At 38.5% G+C, this 20,117-nt stretch overlaps 1 protein-coding gene across 23 annotated transcripts in view; it reads right to left on the reverse strand.

Moving 5' to 3' along the window:
* DLG1 (discs large MAGUK scaffold protein 1) overlaps nucleotides 1-20,117 on the reverse strand; it is a 146,792-nt gene that overhangs the window by 87,313 nt on the left and 39,362 nt on the right. For 22 of the 23 annotated variants that reach the window (XM_040073683.1, XM_040073680.1, XM_040073688.1 and 19 more), the window contains exon 4: nucleotides 7,135-7,299. In XM_040073683.1, coding sequence (XP_039929617.1) covers nucleotides 7,135-7,299 — 165 coding nt within the window. Of the gene's footprint in view, nucleotides 1-7,134; nucleotides 7,300-14,372; nucleotides 14,580-20,117 lie in introns of those variants that run through there. The other variant, XM_040073681.1, reaches the window with a different exon arrangement.

Here is a 20,117-nt window from a genome sequence, read left to right on the forward strand (position 1 = left end):
GCACAAGATTTGGGTTCACACGGAAAGCAAATTGTTAGCATTAAAGGAAGGATGTGTAAATATGCACATTTATATAACAGCTATTTCCATACAGTTTAATGGGAAGGAGTTAAATAAAGGTGCTTGATGCAGTTGAAGAAACAAGCAATGTATACTGTAATACCTTGGTTGGTATAGCCAGAAACCAAAAGATTACCAGCAGTTGAAAGATTATTTCAAAGTCAGAGGCTGACTGTAGATCACTGTGTTTACAGGCTATAAAACAACTATGACCTGCTAATCTGTAGTTCTGAATATAAATTTTAATTTCTGAAATAACCATTCCCTAGTCAATTTCATCATTTTAGAAATTCAGCTTTACTGACTGGTTTCCTTGGTACCTCCTGAGTAAACTCTTTACCAAAGAGAGGGGTCAAACTTGTTCATTCTTCATTCCACAGTATCTGCCCTCTGTCTCTGACCATTCTTGTTGTTCTTCTTTGAGTATCTAAATTTGCCTTCTTAATCAAGATAATGAAGGGAGCAGATTTCTGAAATGATAAGATAATGTAGTTTAATTCCCTTTTGCTTCGCTGATTTATTCCTTGTATTCCATTTGCCTTTTTGACTGTAAACTGAGTACTGAGATGATTATTCTATTAATCTGTTATAACCTTGAGCTCTTATTCCTCTAAGATGATGCAATGAGAACACAGGTTCTTCTGAGAGCCTTCTGGTAACCTCCATCCATGATTACCAATCTTCTTCCTTACCCTTTACTTTCCTTTTGTTGTTGGTTTTGGTGGGGTATTTTTGTTTGCTTTGGTTTTTTTAACAACTAAATCCCAAATTCTTTTTCTTCTTATCTCATGACAGCTTAAGCTTCTCCATAATCTTTTTTGAGTGCATCTATTGTGTGCATCTAAGAAAACCTAGAAACCTACATCAACAAGATGATCTTTAAGCACATGCTTTAAGGGATTTGTGCAGCAGAAATTCTCTTTGCAATGCATTCATTGCTTTCTCATCTCTCATTTCTCCACATGCTCATTGATTCTGCTCTTTAGAACAGTTTCACTGTGTTTTGCCAGTACAGAAATGAGAGCAAGTTCCAATTTCTCCTCTCCCTTCTGGAAGCTATTTTAAGAACAAGTACCACCTTGCCATATCTCATTCCTGTGATACCACAGTCAGGATAAGTGGGTTATTATACAGCAGTGCAGCACTAACAAATAAGCAGTTTCAAATCAGGGTTAATTTAAAACATTAAGCTTAAATACCATTAAGTCCTGGAAATATTTTTCCAAAGATGACTAAACATGTGAAAAAAAGCAGGCATACACTGAGTGGGAACAGGATATTTATTTCACAGATAGCGCATGCAGTCAGCAGAACTGCTGTGCTGGAATTACAGAGCCTGTCTCGGCAAAGGTTTGGTACCACTGACACACTATTTGACATTTTTTTCAAACTACATGTCCACAAAGTACAGGATATGGGGCACAAACCAACAAGCTGCTGCTTCTAAGCAAGAGAGGAAAGGGTGAAGGACACACTTCTCACCCTACAGGCACTCACAGCACTAGGTCAAATAAAATGCCCAACTAACCTACTGCCACTCTTGCCAGTGAACAGTGAAGGTGTAGAGTGATGCTTCCCTGCTCAATACACCATCACACGCTCCAACAGAGGTTCACAGAGCCAACAAAGGTAAACTCTGTCTTACTGCTTTTATTCTAATAAAAGACTACTTGCACTCTAATGCAAACTGAGCCTGAATATTTTCTCCCAGATCTGACACTGCAAGAGGTAAGCAGAGATAAAAGCACAGGGGGCACTGGCACTGGGCACAGTTACTGCTTCAAAGGTATTCCCTGGGTGCTTCACCTGGGCTAAAGGATTCTTTTGGTTAGAATTTGGGGGTAAACTTCAGTCTTTTATTCAATGGGGAACAGTATTTCACCTCAGTTTGAAGCATTTCAATGTTCAGAGAAGAAAACAGTAACTAATTTGCATTTGTCGTAATATTATGAAGTCATAGTTTTATTCATCGACATAAGTTTATGTAACCACAAAAAAGTCCTCCAATTGCTTCAAATGGACAAACAACATTATTCCACATGTTTCCTTTGTAAAGGGAAGTGGGGATTTTTACTGCATCACTTGAAGCACAAGAGTTGTAGCAGAATACAACAGCCCCAGCCAGCATGACAGGTCTGTGCAGGGGATGGAGCAGGCAGCCAGCAGTGCGAAGGCCAATCCCAGCACTGCCTGTCCAGGGATGTCCATTCCTGGGAACATGTGAGGACAGGAAAGCAGCCAACTGTGCTGCATGAAATACAGACAAGAGTCCATGACTGTAGAACTACAAGTTAAAGACCTCCCCCACCAGCCCAAACATACTTCTCATCATTCCCAGAGTGCTCTGTTCTGTTACTCCAGTGATATCTGCACAAAGCTCTTCCAGAAATACCAACTATTCAATCAGCAGGATGTCTTTAGCTCCTTATAGATACACAATTCAGTCAGTAATTAAAACTTTCATGTATACCATGAATAAGCAATTTTAGGCCCCTTACTAGACTAATAAAGCCAGTACAATTTCTGTTCAGCTGTCCATATCTGTGACACATGAAAGGCACAAACCAGGTACAGGCTTTTTCCTCACACCTTTGAACATTGGTGCTATGGTGAAAATCTCCAGAGATACATAACTGAAAAAGATTTGATTAAAGAAAGAACAGCAGAGACTTTTCTCAACCAGTAGGTCTAGCTTCCTGTTAGCACAGGTACATACAGGTACATGATAGTATCACTCATAAATTCACCAACTACTTTGATAAGTTTTTAAGAATCTGTGCAAATTTCAAACCGGAATTATGGACATAATGGAAATGCATTGAATATTGCAATATTAAGAATTTATTTCAGAGGAAGATAAAGATTTACCATGCTGGTCATGGTATATTTTTCCAATACAAGATACATCTAGTAGCTTACAAATTATTACACGTTTCCTTTAGAGTTTCTGCTTTAACGGTGAAATATTAGCCCCAAATACCAACACATAATTCACAAACATATTACAGAAATACCTGGAAGCCCCAATCAGGTTCTAGACTTAAATACTTTATTGCCATGCTATATCATATCTATATGATAAATAATCTGTCATGCCCAGATTGCTCTAAATAAAGATTGGTGTGATTTTTTTTTTTTTTTTTTTTTTTGTCTTATTGCACCATGAGCTACTATTTTATAGCCTTGTAATAATCTGTTATTCAAAGTTTTTTTCCTTGATAGAAAACTTCAGTCCACAGTTTAAAGCTTGCTTGGTACCATATCATATCTGTGACAGATTTCACTCGATTGGAGCTGTTTAATAACAGCATATTTTAACTCCAGACACGTCACTGCGAGGGGCCGGGATCTCAGCGCCCCGCAGCGCTAAATGCGGGTCACATTGAAGCAAACCCTGTTGTAGCATCGCCATCTCGCGGCCACGCTGCAGCAGAGCATGTCACAACTCGCGACCTCACCTTGGAACCACGCATTTCCAGGGGGAATTTGGAAACCCCACACCGAAGAAATTCTGGGACTACCTGCCTAGCCACCTGAAAATATTCTTCAAAACCTTTGGGACAGAATATTTGTGAAGGATTTGAAGTTTGACCATTTTCACCATTTCTTCATGATTCTCTACTATTAAATACTTATTAAAAAAACTGTTTTACAGCATTGGCATTCCATTTCCCACAGTATTAGAGAAGAGAGGACAAAATCTCCTGGGTCAAGTTTACTTCTTTGTTACTTAAGACACAGGAAATAAACATTTCTTCTTAAACTGAGAAAGTTCCACTCTAAACAAGACAAAACCTGTAAGACGTACTTAAACTTTAAATCTGTATAGCTAGTTCTCTCTTATTTTATGCATATTGCGAACATGCAATATTTTAACCCAGTCTGAATCTGAGGTAGCCCATTCCCCTATCAAGAAGATAAAACACCTTCATTTACTATAGTACTTAACATTTGATAAACAGCAATCATGTACTCATCATCTAAAAATTTGAGATATACATTTGTATTTTTGGACATCGGAAACTACTCTTTGAAATAGCATCCACCTGTCCAAGCAAGTTATAAAAGCTGTTTTAAGTCCTAGAGTATTTGAAAGCTTCTCTCAAGAAAAAAAAATGCAAACTAGTCAAAACCAGGCAACTCCCTTCCCTTCTGTTCTTCTATATTATTGCTCCATACTGCTGAGAGCTTGCTATAACAGAAGGTATTCCTCAAAATCCAATTCTACTGGCCTCTGCAGCATTGTTTAAAAAGCAACATAAAATCATAAAACAACTGACTTCTTCAAACTACTAACTCTATTTGAAATTTAAAGTGCATTTAACATTTATCTTTAAAACAAAACCCAAACCTATTATTTTATTCGTGTCATAAACACAACATTCTCTATTATGAAGAAACCTGATTAAGATCTTGTATATCAGTGAAGATCTGGTCCTTGCACAGTGCACCAAGCCAACCTACCAAATAAATCACACAAAGTACTCTTAAATCAGAGCTGTTCTTGCTAAATTGATCTTCAGCAAGAACTATGCCAAAACTATGAACCTTGCAGATCATCAGACCAAAAGCAGAGCAGACCAGCTATGCTAATAATACATCAGCAACCCTGGGTTTTTCCTCAGGAGAGAAGTCAGCAGTCAACTAGCATCAGAATTCAAAATTACACTAAATGCTGGTAAGCAACTGAAACCTGGAACACCACCCCAGATTTCAGATAAACAAAGCTTTGAACAACTTCAATTTACCATACATTGCTTTGAAATTAACAGAGAGGAGTTACCTGAAAATAATCAGATATATGCTAAAAATGGTAATACAAACTGAGTGATAATACTCCTGTGATGAACATTCTTCCCTATAACTGATGATTCCCCAGCATTTACCAATGTGAGACATAATAGCAATCCTCTTCAGAGATTTAAGACACATAGTATTTTAAAAAGGCCTCACCATATTTTGTAACCATACTTAATTCTTAATTCTGCTTAATTCTATTTCAAAAATAGATTTCTTTCTTCCAGACAGTTTTACAGTTCCCCTCTTTGCCTTTTTGATCCCTTTATGCTTTCTGAAAGGCAAGACTAACTGCTCTAGGAATTAGGAAAAGCTTGTGAATAAACAGAGTTGACCTTAAGTCCCCAATGGAAGAGGATTTTTTTTTTTTAAATTTATTTCTAATAGTTGCACATAAAAGGTGCTTCATTATTTTCTAAACATCAATAAATTCAGGGAATGAGACATGTGAAAGTGTGTTACTGAGTGTCCAACTTCATAAGCAAGAACAGTTTGAAATCCTAGCCATTCCCAAAAATGAAAGCTTTGTCACATGAGTATTTCAGAGGGCTCTTCATAGCCCACTTCTAAAATGTTATTCATTAGGGCTTAAAGAATTCAGCTTGTCCAGCTGAAGACTATGGAAAAATACTGAGAGTTCACTATGGAGCTATAAGTAAAAGTCACTGGTTCAGTATCATGATATACACTTCAAAATTTTTAGAAAAGCTGGAAAACAATTACTAAATGCACTCACACACTACAGTTGGTTCTTCTCACAAGCCAATGATAAAGACCTGATACATTCAATAAAATTTTTCATCATAATTGAAAAAATGGAACTATAACTAGGTTCAAAACCTTTTTTTTCTTAAAATATCATAGAATAGTTTGGGTTGGAAGGGGCCCTAAAGATCACCCAGATCAGACTCCCTGCCATGGGCTCAAAGACTCTGCAGTAGACCAGCTTGCTCAGAGCCCCAACCAACCTGGCCTTGAACACTTCCAGGGATGGGGCAGCCACTCCTTCCCTGGGCAGCCTGTGCCAGGGCCTCATCACAAGAGGAAAGAATTTCTTACTAATATCTAATCTAAATCTACCCTCTCTCAGCTTGAAGCCATTCCCCATCTTGTCCTACCACAACACGACCTTGCAAAAATTCCCTGTCCAGCCTTCTTGCAGCCACTTATGTACTGGAAGGGGCTCTAAGGTCTCCGTGGAACCTTCTGTTCTCCAGGATGAACATCCCCAACTCTCTCAGCCTGTCTTTACAGGAGAGGTGCTCCAGCCCCCTGATGATCTTTGTGCCCTCTTCTGGGCCTGCTCCAACAGGTCCATGTCCTTCTTTTATTGGGACCCCAGAGCTGGATGCAGCACTGCAGGTGGGGTCTCAGCAGAGCAGCACAGAGGGGCAGGATCCCCTCCACCACTGCTGCCCACTCTGCTTTGGATGCAGCCCAGAACAAGTTTGGCTTTCTAAGCTCTGAGTGCCCATTGTTGGGTCATGTTCAGCCTCTCATCCAGCAGCACCCCCAAGTCCTTCTCCCCAGAGCTGCTTTCAGTGTGACAGCATTTGTTCTCTGCAGTTACAAAGCCTACCACAATGTAAATCCATCCCATCACCACAAAGCCCAAACATTCCCCAGTATCAAATAATTTCTCTACTTTTCCCTCAAAACCAGCCATAAAGATTCAGAGATCTTATACAAAACAGCATTTAGTCTGACATACAACAACACTGTGCTATCCAGAACATGATTAAGCTACATCTATATACTAACACAGTAAATAAAACTGCCTGTTGTTAACCCCTCTCAAACCTCATACTCAGGTTGTGGTCTAAATCTTTAAACCTGTCTTCAAGTTACTGAAGAAATCTTGAAAATAATGGTGCTGCATGCTGAAAAACTCCAAAGACATACATTGCACTTGACTTATTACATATTGCACACAGATCCTCAATTAAAATATTTACTAGAAACAAACTTGGAATTGACTCTTCGTGTTTCTGACCAAAAATCCAAAATGAAACCAACAGCACAAACTACAGTGTCCCTCAAAACTACATCCAAAATCTTAAGTTACCTATAGTTGTTTTCTGGATATTTTACTACCATGCATGTCTAGAATGCGTGGAACTGAGACAGTGCTTTAACGTCTACAAAGTAAATTTCACAAATGAGCAGTTCCAGAAAAAACAGAAAGAGGTGTTTCACATGCATTTTTTTTGCCCCCCAAAATTAAATTCCTGAGCAGCATACCAAAACAATTCACTCTTTAACTTTAACAATGCCTACCTTTACTGGTGAAATATGAGAATGGGAAACAAATCCGTGGACATTCTCAATCTGTGACAGATTCTTCTCTGATACATGAACCAGCTCTGGACCCGTCACCTCATTGGCAATGTGTGGAGAGCTGTGCTCCTGCGGGGGTGTGTCTTCGTCCTGATAGCGGTATTTCTGAAAAACAAATTATAGAAAAAGATCAGGCCACCACAGAAATGAGAAAAGATTATCCAGAAAACCTAGGTGACACAGAAGTAGTTGTTCTTCTGACCTTGCTGACTTCAAGGCAATAAAATCTATAAATAAAAATTTTAATTAGCATTTTTAGTTTAAAGGCTCGTCCTATCCAAAAATGTTCCAGCCCTTTTAGTCCCACCTGGGATCTCTATAAAGCTACCTAAACCCCAGCAGGGTTTACTGTGTCCATAAGAAACATCCCAATATTTTTGAAGTACATTCACTTTCACACACTACTACTATACTCACAAGTATGTAAATATTTATTAATAGTTGATAGGGAAGGCATGTCACATTATTTAAGGGTACAGAAAAACCTTCTAAACATACTCATTTTAATCTTGGGAAAAGTTATTCCTGTTACTGAAGCACATTTAGGGTAGAAAATATTTCCTTAGGGTTTCTTTAAAACAGAATTCCAAGATCTACATACTACAGCTTAAGTCAAAAATAGACATTTTCCTGGTAATTCTTTTATATATCATAACCCAGTAAATAACTGCAAGTAACTCACTTGTCTGTAAGCATAGGAACACTGCACCAAGGCAGTATCTGACAAACAGTGTATAACTTCTAACCCTCTCAAGAGTTACATGCAATTTCTATTTCAGGTGACCACAAAAATCCATCCCTTTCATCAAAAACACCTACAGCATTACAAAGTTAAGATCTACAGGATAAACTTCAAAAAACTGCTTGAAATGATCTATCAGTTATCAGCTCCTGCAATGCTTAACACATTCTTAACTCAACTGTAAAGTAGAAGCAATTCAAGTGTATTTTCTCTAAAAATACACATTAGCAGAGAAGCACAAGACCTACTTCTTCCAGCATAAGAAATAACTCCTAAGGAGAAAGCAAGAGTATTACGACTTCTGCTGCTACAAGAACCCAACTCCAAACACTTCCAGACCTTCTCCTCAGCTGGATGTACCAAAGGAGAGATGGTAAAGTGACAGTTATGAAAAATTGCAGTGGTTATTCAAAATACCCTGATTTTTCAAATTTTTAGCAGAGAGGTTTCATGAGATAACAAACTTAATAGCTCACTACTACCAGAAGATAAAAGTTCCTTTTCTTTCCTTTCCCTGCAGCAGTGAGATGCTGGATTGCTCAGCCTCAGACTGCTGCCATTCACCTTTTTTCTGAGATTGACTTGTTTTTCACTTACCAGAATAAAACCCTGAAAGGAGTTGACATTAGCTCTCTAGAGCAGCCATATTAAACACTGGAAACAGAGAAGAACTGTAATTTAAACAAAGTGTTGGCCAAAAATACAAGGGTACATTACCAGAGTACAAATTAAACCACATTGGCAACTAGAGAAAATAAACACTGGAGCTCCAAGAGGCAGAGAAAACGTCTTGCAGCATCAGGGAATGTAGGAATTCTATGAGCTTAAAGCAGCCTCTTCCACTGATGAAAGCTGCATTTGGCTGTACTTGTGATCCAAAATATCCCTAGCAGATCTTAAGCTTTGATTTCATTAGGAAATACAGGAAAATTATTTGAAAGTGGATTTAGTTTCCAGATTATCTCAGACAAGATCCTGCAGGGGATAGAAGTGGATCATTCCAGTTTTACTGTAAGGGCCAGGGCACACACAACACCACCCACACACAAAATTAATCCCTGAACACACTAATTAGTCAAATAGTCAGAGGTCAATCAAAATTAATTTCCCTTACAGAACAGTTAATATCTTTAGATGAAGCAGACAATTACTTTGGTTTTTTTCCTGAAACCAGATAAATTTCTTAGAAACAAGTACTTTATTAGAAGCAGATACCTGAACATGACTGAATGCAAACAGGCTCTGGATTTCACTAATAGATACATGTTTACATTATGAAGTGCATCAGTGCTTATAATCTAATAGTGCATAACAAGTTTTAATAGACCAGTATTTCATTATTTTGATTAAAAATGAAATTATGTTGTGATAAAGAATACTCCCCTAAAATGGCAGTGACAGGGCCAACAATCTTCTCAATAAAAAAATTAAAAGTGAACTGCTAATTCAATTTTGATGTAGTATTTGAGACTGACATTACTATTTGCCATGAAGTCCTTTAAGAAAAGACTTAGTGCCATGGTGTGGTTGACAAGGTAGCGTTAGGTCATAGGCCAGACTTGAGGATCTCAAAGGTCTTTTCCAACCTTGCTTATCCTGTGAAGTGCATGAAAACCTAACATCCACACTAAGACCTAACCTGAATCAGCCCTTCAGAGAAACTACTTTTGAGCAAAGCGCTTTAATTAAATCAAAATACTGTATCTTGTAAGAGCTGATTCTCCATGGAAGTGTTTCTACTGCTTTACTACAGAGCACCAGCCCTGAATGCAGCGCCTCGTGTCTGAGGCAGCGCTGGAGTGAGCTGGCTGGTCACACAGCCACCACTCACCACTGCCCCTTCCCTTCCTCTCCCAAGAGCTGCCAGCCCCTGAACAAGAACTCTCAGCTGTTCCACTCGTGCCAAGTTCACTGTGCTGCTGCATCCAAAGTCCTGGGCAAGTTCCCTTCCACAGGAGTCTAAAGACACGATTTCACAGTACAGCCCAGCCCTCTCTGAGGGCAGCCAGGGCCTGCAGAAGCAGAACCCATTCACTTGCTCCTGGTCAAGCTGTACAGCTTCATCTCCCTTCCCCTTGCTGGGAGCACACAGCTGACTTCAGACGCTGAGCAAGCTCAGCAAACTTATCCAGCAGAATGTTTTCCCCCCTCTTGCAGCAGTAACAATTTCCTGCAGTTCCCTGCAGTGGCTCATGACAAGCTGAGGCACACAGCAGTGCTGGCACAACAGGGACAAAAGCAGGTAAAGAGTAAGGCCAACACACCTCCAGCGTCTAGGAGCAGGTCATTACTCTGCTTACAAGTAAGAGACTGCAATCCCACACCCGAATCCAGGCTCCAAGGGCACCCTAATGTACTAGAGCCAGCGGAGGGACACATCAAAGGAAAGAAAAGGGTGTGGCAAAGTGGCTCTGAACTTGCAAACAGTCTCAGCTGAAAACGTCCCAGCTCAATTAGGCAGTGGCCAAGTAGTTTAACTCCTTTTAAAGGAGTTAAACTATATGTTTAATTGCTTTACAATTTATAACATTAATTTTAAATCCAAAGCAACCAAGTGCTAAACATTTAACACATACTTCTGACACAGACACTGCCCCAAAGGATTCTGTTGCATAATACAGTTGTGTCAAAATTAATACGTTTCTTTTCTCATGCAACATAGTTAACAGGATATCTTTAGGCCAAATTATACTCTCAGTAAGTTTTGAAATGTCACCAAACTCTATGGCCACTGGTGTAAGCTACCAAAAAATCCATTTACTTTAACAAACCTGTGCTAGCTTGCATGAGAAACTTGAAAATGAACCCAATCACTACAGTAAAATAATTTTTTAGGCCCACAACATCCTTGCTTCAACTCTCAGGCCAAACAAAGTTAAACAAAAAATAAGAACGAACGAAGTGTCTGCAACAATATGCAGGACAAACAAGGATTTTCTGGACATTTTATAGCACCATTTTTTTAGAACAGAGATCACCTAATCACAGGAAGAGCACAGAAAAGTTTCCTAAAACTCATTCTAAGAGGTTCACTTTAGTCTTTCAAATCTCTTATGTGTATTTTAAAAAGAAGATATTTCAAACTCCCTTCCCTCTCCAGACTTTAGCCCTCTCCACACACCAGCCACCAAACTCCCAAGTTATGCTCACTTCCAACAACAAAAGTGACAAATCCCAGGAAAGCAGAGTCTGACTTATAGTCTGTCCCTGGGTAAAGTTTTCATTTTCACTGTACAGTTCCAACCATGGTTAGAAAGAGATTAAGAATAAAAGAAGACTTGAATAAATAAATCTAATAACTTGAATTTGAAAAACATACAGAAGCTCACAGGACCAGAAACTTTCTGCGGCAGTCTGAACAGGCAGCATGATGAAACCAAGTAGCGCTAGATTATTTGCACACAATTCCCCAAGTTTAAATAGTTATCCTTTTCAAATCATTTCTCCATTTTACCAGTTAAACTAAACCTGAAAGGACCCTTCCAAAGATCATGCCAGCAACTGACATTATTGTGAATCACTGTTTGAAATGCAACACCTCCACTCCTGCATAAAATTACCTGGATGCAATGTCAAACACAAACGGGTAGAGAAGACTAAATACAGCTCTCACGTCTCCCCAGCTTTCAAAAATCTGTCACCCTTCAGCAGAAAATAACTTCCAACAACTCTAATAACAAAAGCAACAATACAGAAAATTTTGCATACGTGGCTAAAACAAAAATAATCAAAAATGAATAAGATATTAAAGATGCTAATGCATTTTGTACAAGTCTTTCCTGGAGTCTAGTACTAAACTAGGAACTAGTGTTTAGGAAAATAATAGCGCCTTCAACACAAGGGAAAAAAAGCACACAAAATTAAAGATATACTCCACTATTGCAGAACTGAAGTCAACCAGAAAACTTATTTGTGAAAAATAAGATTACGAAAGCCAAATAAAATCTCTTTGCAGATAAACAGCAATTCATACTGATAAGTTAAAAGACTGTGAATAACAAACTTAAGTAATGTAAGAAAAGATGATAGTGGTCAGTGTCTTTTTAGAACTTCTTCACTGATCATGGAATAGGACATTCAGTATTATTTTCAACTTAGGCATCAACATATGATAAACTGAATGATTTGCAATACTGGATGAGGGTTTTTGATCTTTGGGTTTGCTTTTTCAAACATAAGTTCAGTACGTTGAGTAACTAACTGCTCCATTCTCAAATAAAAACACTCTGTTTTCTCTAATAACTAGAGCTGTGACAAAAGACATAAGGCATTTCACCCTTCTTGAACAGTTTCAGTTTGACATTGTATCTTGAATATAACTGCTTATAGCATGGTTATTTAGGTCACAGCGTTCCATCATATGTCAAAATGCACAGATAGTGTTAAACTTATTTATGTAATGCTTCACGTCATAAACACCCTCAAACAATAAAAATTTGAAGAATATACTTTTACAAAAACTCCAGAAATATTTGTAATAAAGTTCACCCATCCCAAAAGGCCAAGGAAAAGACAATAAAGAGGTAACACTCAGATTGTGAGTGTTCTTTTCATGCGGCCTAAAAAAGGAAAATTGAAAACACTATTTCATGTGATTACTTGTGTGAGATTGTTTCATTACATGAAGGACTGGTACAGGGTACCCTGTACTACTGCTTCACATTGCCATTTAAATATTTACTCAGCAGTCAAAGCCTGTATCGTCTCAGAGGACAAGAGCATTTTATTTTTAGTACTATCCAGCCCTGCAACTTTTGTTCAAAAACTGACGAGAGCCTGGTGCAAAGTCTCTGCACTGTTGAAACAGAAACGCTCCCGTTCGCCGGGGACGCAGGCAGTAGAGAGGTACAAGGTAGGCGGTACGTAGGTAGCACGGATCACCCGCTGGGGAGTAACAGCAATTGGCAGATAACCCGAGCCCGTGCACAAACAGCCCAAGGCATCCCACAGACGGCCGTGGCGAGCGATCCCCGCTCGGGAGGCCGCGGCCGCCCTGCCCGGTGCCCGGTGCCCGATGCCCAAGGACGGCAGCGGGGCGAACGCGGCGCGGGCAGCGCACCCGCAGCGCCCCCCGGCGGCCGCCCCGGGCAGCTGCGCGGCCGCGCCGCCATCGCTGAGCCCCGCCACAACATGCCCCAAGTGCAGCCTGCGCGGGGGCTGGGCATTCTTAGTTCGCTCTTAAAGTGAACGGCAGCCCTGCTCTGCAGCTCAACGGGCAAAATCTAGCCCGAGAGTATATTCATCACACGGCTTTCTTCACAAATTCCTTGTTTAAATACGAGCGTCTTATAAATAAGGAGCGTGCAGTTCCGCCAAAAAAGAAAAAAGAAAGAAAAGAAATCTTAAGTGTTATATCAATTAGTCTCCATCAATAAATAGGTACATATTTCCAACTGAAAAATGTTTTGGACGCAGGAAGGATAAGCGGACTCAAAACAAGGCAAAGTCTTCCTCCTGGAAATAAAGCGTTCAACTTTAAGTTTTCTAATATTTACACTATCAGAAGAGCCATAAAAATTTAGATTCCACCCTCCCAACATAGGTGACATTTATTCATCATCAAGATCTTGTGACACATACATGTTTATATACATGTATATATAAATTCATCACACATAAATGTATGTGAGTATATATATGTATAAACACAACTGACCATGCTTTATAAAATTAAATCTAGTTGAATTTTTTTTTTTTGTTAAAAATAACAAACATGACTTGGAAACCCTGAACATATAAAGAAAGTTTTAGAGAGAAAGATTTACTAATTTCTGCCACAAAAATAACTTCATACACATGTTCCTTTAATTTTGAAGTGGCTTTCCAGTACTTAACATTCTCCTCATATCCTTGACATTGAGTGTTAATTTTACTAAAAAGAAAGAAAGAAAAAAACATTTTTGACACAACACTGAATATATTGTTTATCATTCTGATTATTACCAAATTATATATGTTTTATTCCTCTGAAACCTAAACAGTTGATGTAGTCCTAAAATGACTAAATGCCCGAGGGCACTGTTAAACCCAAACCTGCCACTAACAATTGCTTCCATCAAAATGATGTCAGGAGGCATTTCCAGCCCTGTATCTCAGTGCAAGTCTCTTGTGTATTTAATTCTCTACAGCTGAAGAAAATGAAAGCCAAGTGCAATAAACTGATTACATGATGATTAATGCCGATTAATGAAGAATGATGACATTCTACATGCGGCATTCAGTAAATTCAAAATGTTTTTCAAAGGGATCTTTAAACAGTAGGCATGATAATTCATTACTTCTGTCACCATCCTAAGAGCTCGGATAATTGAATAAGGCACGGAACACAACATACACTTATTTAAGCAGAAATTTAAGGTACAGTTACATTAGACACAAAGGCAATCATTCATTAAATGCAGCTTACATTTCCAGGAAAGTCCTTTTATAGACCCACCTTACATCCAAACATTAAAGATATTGTGTTGTTGGTACATGCTACTTTACAGTGGCATAGCATCGGAGAAAAACAATCCAAGTTTTTTATGCTAGGAGACATTTTTTCAGACCCTGTGCACTTCAATCGATCCGTGACTGAGATTCCAGAAAAATGCTTCTGTAAGCGCTGCTTGCTGCCTGTCTTTGACATTTAATCTAGTCCATAGTGTTCAAAAATCAGCCTTTATATATAAATAGGTTGAATCCTTCAGGAAAAATGTTGCTTCACGTTAGAAACCAGATCTTATTAAAAAAGCAAAGAAAAAATCCTGTGTCCATTTTTAAAATTTCTGAGTCAGCTTTACATTTAATTACGTTAGCGCCAGCTTGAAGTGACAACTGTCTCACGGCCCAAAGTAATACTCAGATTCTCTCAGCCAGAAGCCCGCGTTCGATCCAAGGCAGCTCCACCTGCTGCAGTGCAAGGACCGCTATCTCCTCCATGAAAACAGAAGCAACTCCAGCAGAGCCACTGCTCGGTGTGCGCCGCTTGCTTAGGGGAGGGGCGAGATGTTGCAGCAAGGGACTCGTTTCACGGCCCGATAGAGATAAACCCAACGCTTCCTGCGAGGTGCTTTCGCACTGCACCAATGAGCATGTGAAAACCCATTTTAAAAATCAGCTGTGTGTAATTATAAAACCAGGGACGTTGTAAGCCTAACAGCAGGGAATTTGCTGATCTGCAATTTACACTAGCTTTTTCAAAGAAGTGTCAGCAGACCACAAAATGAATGGCTCCGGGATATTTAATCCTCATTTTCAAACATTAAAAATTCAAGGTTATTTGACACGTCAAAAAAATGGTCTTTAATTGCTGAGTAAAATTCCTAATGGTCTACCAAAAGGAATAAAGAAATAGTACAGAAATACATGAATACTCTCCGACTTCAACACAAAATCAGAAACTGCTATTTTTCCCCGTTAGCATTTTGAAATCATGCACAGTCTGAAGTGTGCATTGATTTGATTATGAAGAGCTCTTGGTAAAGGATTTCAAACAACTGTACATGTGAACACTTAAAAGAGTTCAAGGAAAAAAAGCTTTTTTTCTTTAGAACCGAGGTAAATACTGTCATAGTCTCCTTAGAATTTTCTTCTTTGCTATGTGCTAACAAATCTAAAATGCAAAATTTTTAAATGGTTTGTTTTTAATCAAGTCCTATAAGATTCAAACTTTATTTCCCTTTTTGCAAGTGCAGGGGTCTCTGCAGGATTTCAATCAATTCATGTGGTTTAATAAATTGCGTTATAGAAATTGATGAAAATGATCCAAAACATGGCCTCTGCAATTACTCTGCTCTTGTACCATAAGCTAACTTGTCTTTGCAAAAAAACTTCAATAAAATAACATCAGCCATCATTTCTATTTTTTATAGCATTAAGCGGTATTGTAAAGAACTCTCTTTAGCACATAACTGTTCATCAAGTTTACATCTGTAGCAGCCTTTTATCATCTCCCTTTTACTTTGTTTGGTTTACCTGATAAGCACCCCCGAGGTAGCAAGTTTAGTGTAGTGTAAAATTACATTGACACTTCCAGCTCAGAAACGAGTAACTTCATGAATTACACTGAGACAGTCATCTTTATATAAATGTGCAGATTGATGAAACCAAAACTAAGGCAAGATGTCTGGAGAAAAAATGTGTAACTCAGCCCACAGTAAACCTCAAAATAAAGTTCATTTGCATGAGGTCCTCGTTCTTGGTAGACTCTCCAAGGATCACCAATGACAGTATTTCCATATTAATAAGCATAGTTGTCTTTCCACCATGTGCTGTGACCTACTGTTTTTCACCAAATAGCCTTAGATATGAATTCCCACAGTAGATCATCTGCATGTGAGTGCAGGAATATGGGCAGGACCAAAGGAAAAAATTTAACCCTGAATTTAATTGTCACAAAAAAGAAACAAAGACTGTAAAGAAACCAAAAATGTACCTTCTTCGTCTAGCTAAGTTAGATTATGTTTTTCTTGCAAGAATATCCAAGGGTAACCCTAAGTAGAAAGTCTGACAGAGGAACCTACAACCCCCTTTAATGTTCCTTCTGCTGGCTGGAGGTCCCAGTAAAAGGACTTGTGACTGAAGAGTCAGAGCAGAGCACAACCGAGCACATACTCAAACACCACACGTGGAACATTGCACAAGGGCAAGAACACAGGCAGAGAGCGTAGTCTCTTGCCAAACATAACAACGGTACCATCCCACAAAACAACCTTTTCTATGCACTATGGATCAACAATCCATCTTACTTCCACACCTCTAATCGCATTGTAATAACGTAATTTCTCACTGAAATAACACTCAGTCAAATGCATGGCAATTCCATGACAACAAATAAAGTCAAAGAGCCAAAAGCAGTTCGTGAATATTGCAGAAATAGCTTTTTGTGATGCAGAAAATATAAGCTCTAATCTGCCATGGGCATAGAAGAATCAATAAGAGGAAGATAAAGTCTACACGTCCACAAAAGATTCCATCAGTAAGATACAATAAGGAAGAGAAGGCTTAAGTAACTTCAGGCAATTACATCTACACTGTTGATGAAGACCTCATAAAACATCTGATTCTTTCAGCCATATATTTGCAGCTGTAGATAAATAAATTGGTTACACTACAAAATCATCTTGACCTTCATACAAAGATGAAACATTTTACACATTTGCCTGCCCACAAGCTTAAAAATACAGTGATTAAACTTATAAAATTAAAATATATTCTTACATATTTTGCTGACCAAATCCTGAGATTTAACTGTAATGGTTTCACTTGCTCAAAACAATTATTTGTGCTCAAAAGCTTAAAAAAACCCCCAAAAACTGTTAACATAAATCTTTCTGAAATATAAACATATAGTATGTTCTCATATAGAGAAACATATGAAATAGAAGATTTCCAAGTCCACTTCTGAGCTCTGCAGAAACATATCCACACTTAATTATTGCTCTGATTCAAACTGAGGGTTGAATTAACATTTCAAAACACAAAAAATAATGTATCAACACAATGACTAAGTCATTAATTAGAAGAATATGGCCTTAACTACCTATCACTTCTCATTGCCAATTTATTAGTCTGTATTTTGTATTATCACATAAAAGCTCCTACAGTCAGAGCTCACCATCTCCATGTTTCCTCAAAAGTGTTCTGAGTGAAAATAACTGGTTTCATCCTTACAAAAATACTACCTGTAATGAATTGTCTTTATTTCACCTTTTGTTTGAATGTTTACTCGGCAGTAACCCATCTTTATGCTCCCACATGCACAATAAAAATGCCCACATCATTATGATCTTCAATTAGTGAGCAAGACTAATTCTGTTGTCTTAAAATAAGAAAGCTCCTACTTCAAAGTCTCCCTGAGCACTAAGAATATTGGATAGAGAGAAACAAGAGCTATAATAGCATCAAAAAAAAACACACTATGAGACTTTCATAGAAACTTAATGCTTCAGTTCAGCACTTGCCAGCTATTCTTGATGGAACACAAGTAGTACCAATTTCATCGATCCATGTGTTCCACCTGTATCCTCAATACAACACAGGCTAGGAAACAGCAATCTCATAAGCAGCAAGACCTGGAGCTTTTAATGAAATGGGTAGTGAAGGTCTAACTTGACCAATGTACCAACTGTTCAGACTGCCAAACCAAAGGGGAAAAGGCGCCATATTTCTTCAAGACAGGGCATGTCCCTTAAGTACCACTGCAGGCACCTGTCAAGCTGGTGGGACTCAAGCTTAGGTGCCCCTTCACCAGAAGCCTGAGCTGGTACACTTCTGGGATATGAAATACAATTCATTTTTTATTATTTTTAATACACTTTTTATTATTGCAAGTACTTAAAACTAATAAATCTGCCTAATCGTAGTCTGTAAGGTCTTCAAAGTGTACACAGAAATGAAAAAGCTCTGCAAAACAGCTTGGATGCTGGTTTAAGATTACCCCATACTAGCAGAGAGCTGTAATGTAATGTCTATAACAGTTTCTTACTCAAGGAGTAGTAATTTTATAAGCAATTTCTATAACGCAAATGAAATTTGAACACTAGCTTGGGAACTACTGATGTCTGGTGCAAACTGCATCCATCAGCACCCAGGAAGCTCTTTGGCTCTGCAGTTCTTGCTCTCTGAAGTATCAGATGACCATCTAAGCCAATTTTGAGAGAGCAGCCAAAAAATGTACTGCTTGTTCCTGCATGCTCCTGAACTGCCAAAAAATCTTTTGCACCATTCTTTCGGGCAAAAAGGTTCATAAATTCAAAACACTGTGAGCTGAAATCCCCCTTCTAAAGGACATCTTTAGCAGGTCTCCATAGTTTAGAAACATGGTTTTGTGAGCTTGGCAGGTAAACATGTTTGCAGCAGTTAAACCAGCAGCCACTGCTACACATCCCGCTCAGAACGCTGATGTGCATATGTCCTTTTAAAAAAGCTTAATACTCTCATATAAAAATGTGCAGAATACTGCTGTCTGTGTCTTAAGTTTCCAAAACCCTGAAGAATACCACAGCCTCATTAACTTCAGAAGGAATGTGAAATGTTGCTTTGGAAAGAGGAAGCTGATTAATAGTTGCCTTCTTGTTTTTTAAACTTGCCCTGCAATGGCATTTAAGCCCAGAACAAGTCCTATGAATAGAAACTTTTCAGTGGGTGTTTGTGATTTTTCTCCCAGTTTATTCCAAGTTTTAAATTGTTACATATAAGACAGATCTGGGACATGACTCCAATGAGGTCCTTCATAAGCCTTGGTAAGTCAAGACAAAAAACAGTCAAGAGTATCTCCCTTCCCAACTGAGTGACCATCACTATGGGCATTTGTATGCTTACTTTAGGAGTATTTCAGCCCAAAACAGAGGAGGAAAATATACTATATTGGAGAAAGAACCCAGAGGTGTCTGCATTATCATGTCCTCCATTATATGCAAAAATAATCAGGCTTCAAAATATGTGGTGACAGACTGAAGAGCGTTCAGAAGCAAAACTTCATGAAAAACAGACTTTCCTGACAATCACCACTGAATAGAGGTCCTACGTATTCCAAGTGTGATTTCAAAGATATTTAATCATATCATTCATCTGTCAGTTCCTGCCTCTCAGTAATTCTAACGCTGCAGTTTAACTTCAGCCAAACTGACTGGAGGAATAGAGGTCTCTGAGGATATCAATCATGTGCAAGTTTCCCAGAAGAAGGTAGCAAGCCTAGAATAAATACCAAAATTCCCCACCACAGGAAGGGGAATCAAGTGAGAGGGTAAGGCTACCTAAGCAACAAGAAGCAGAATTTATATAATGAGAATATCAGAGAATGAGAATCAAGAATATCAAAGGGGGGAAAGTCTAGCAAAATGCTATATAGGAGCTTATATTAAAACAGTAGCATGCCTTGCCAAAAAGTTACAGATAGTCATGTTCTCTAAGGCAGGCATGAAGCCATTGAATATTTTGGAATTAAAGTGTCCTGAGTGGAATATCTTCCTTTTCTTATGATGTTTTGAAAGTATTTTAGCCCTACTGGAGTATGCTTTACATGTTTAGTTCTCACACAAGAAGTTCCTGAGAATGAGAGAGGTCACAGAATTGGCTAGTATGACGACTATGAAAGCCAAAACTCAGCATTACTTTTTCCTAGCTGGAAGCCACCAGTCAGGAGGACATCTTCAATACAGACCAGGAAATGACCAAAAAAAAAAAAAAAAAAAAAAGT

The sequence above is a fragment of the Hirundo rustica genome, chromosome 10, assembly GCF_015227805.2.
Source record: "Hirundo rustica isolate bHirRus1 chromosome 10, bHirRus1.pri.v3, whole genome shotgun sequence".
NCBI lineage: Eukaryota > Metazoa > Chordata > Aves > Passeriformes > Hirundinidae > Hirundo > Hirundo rustica.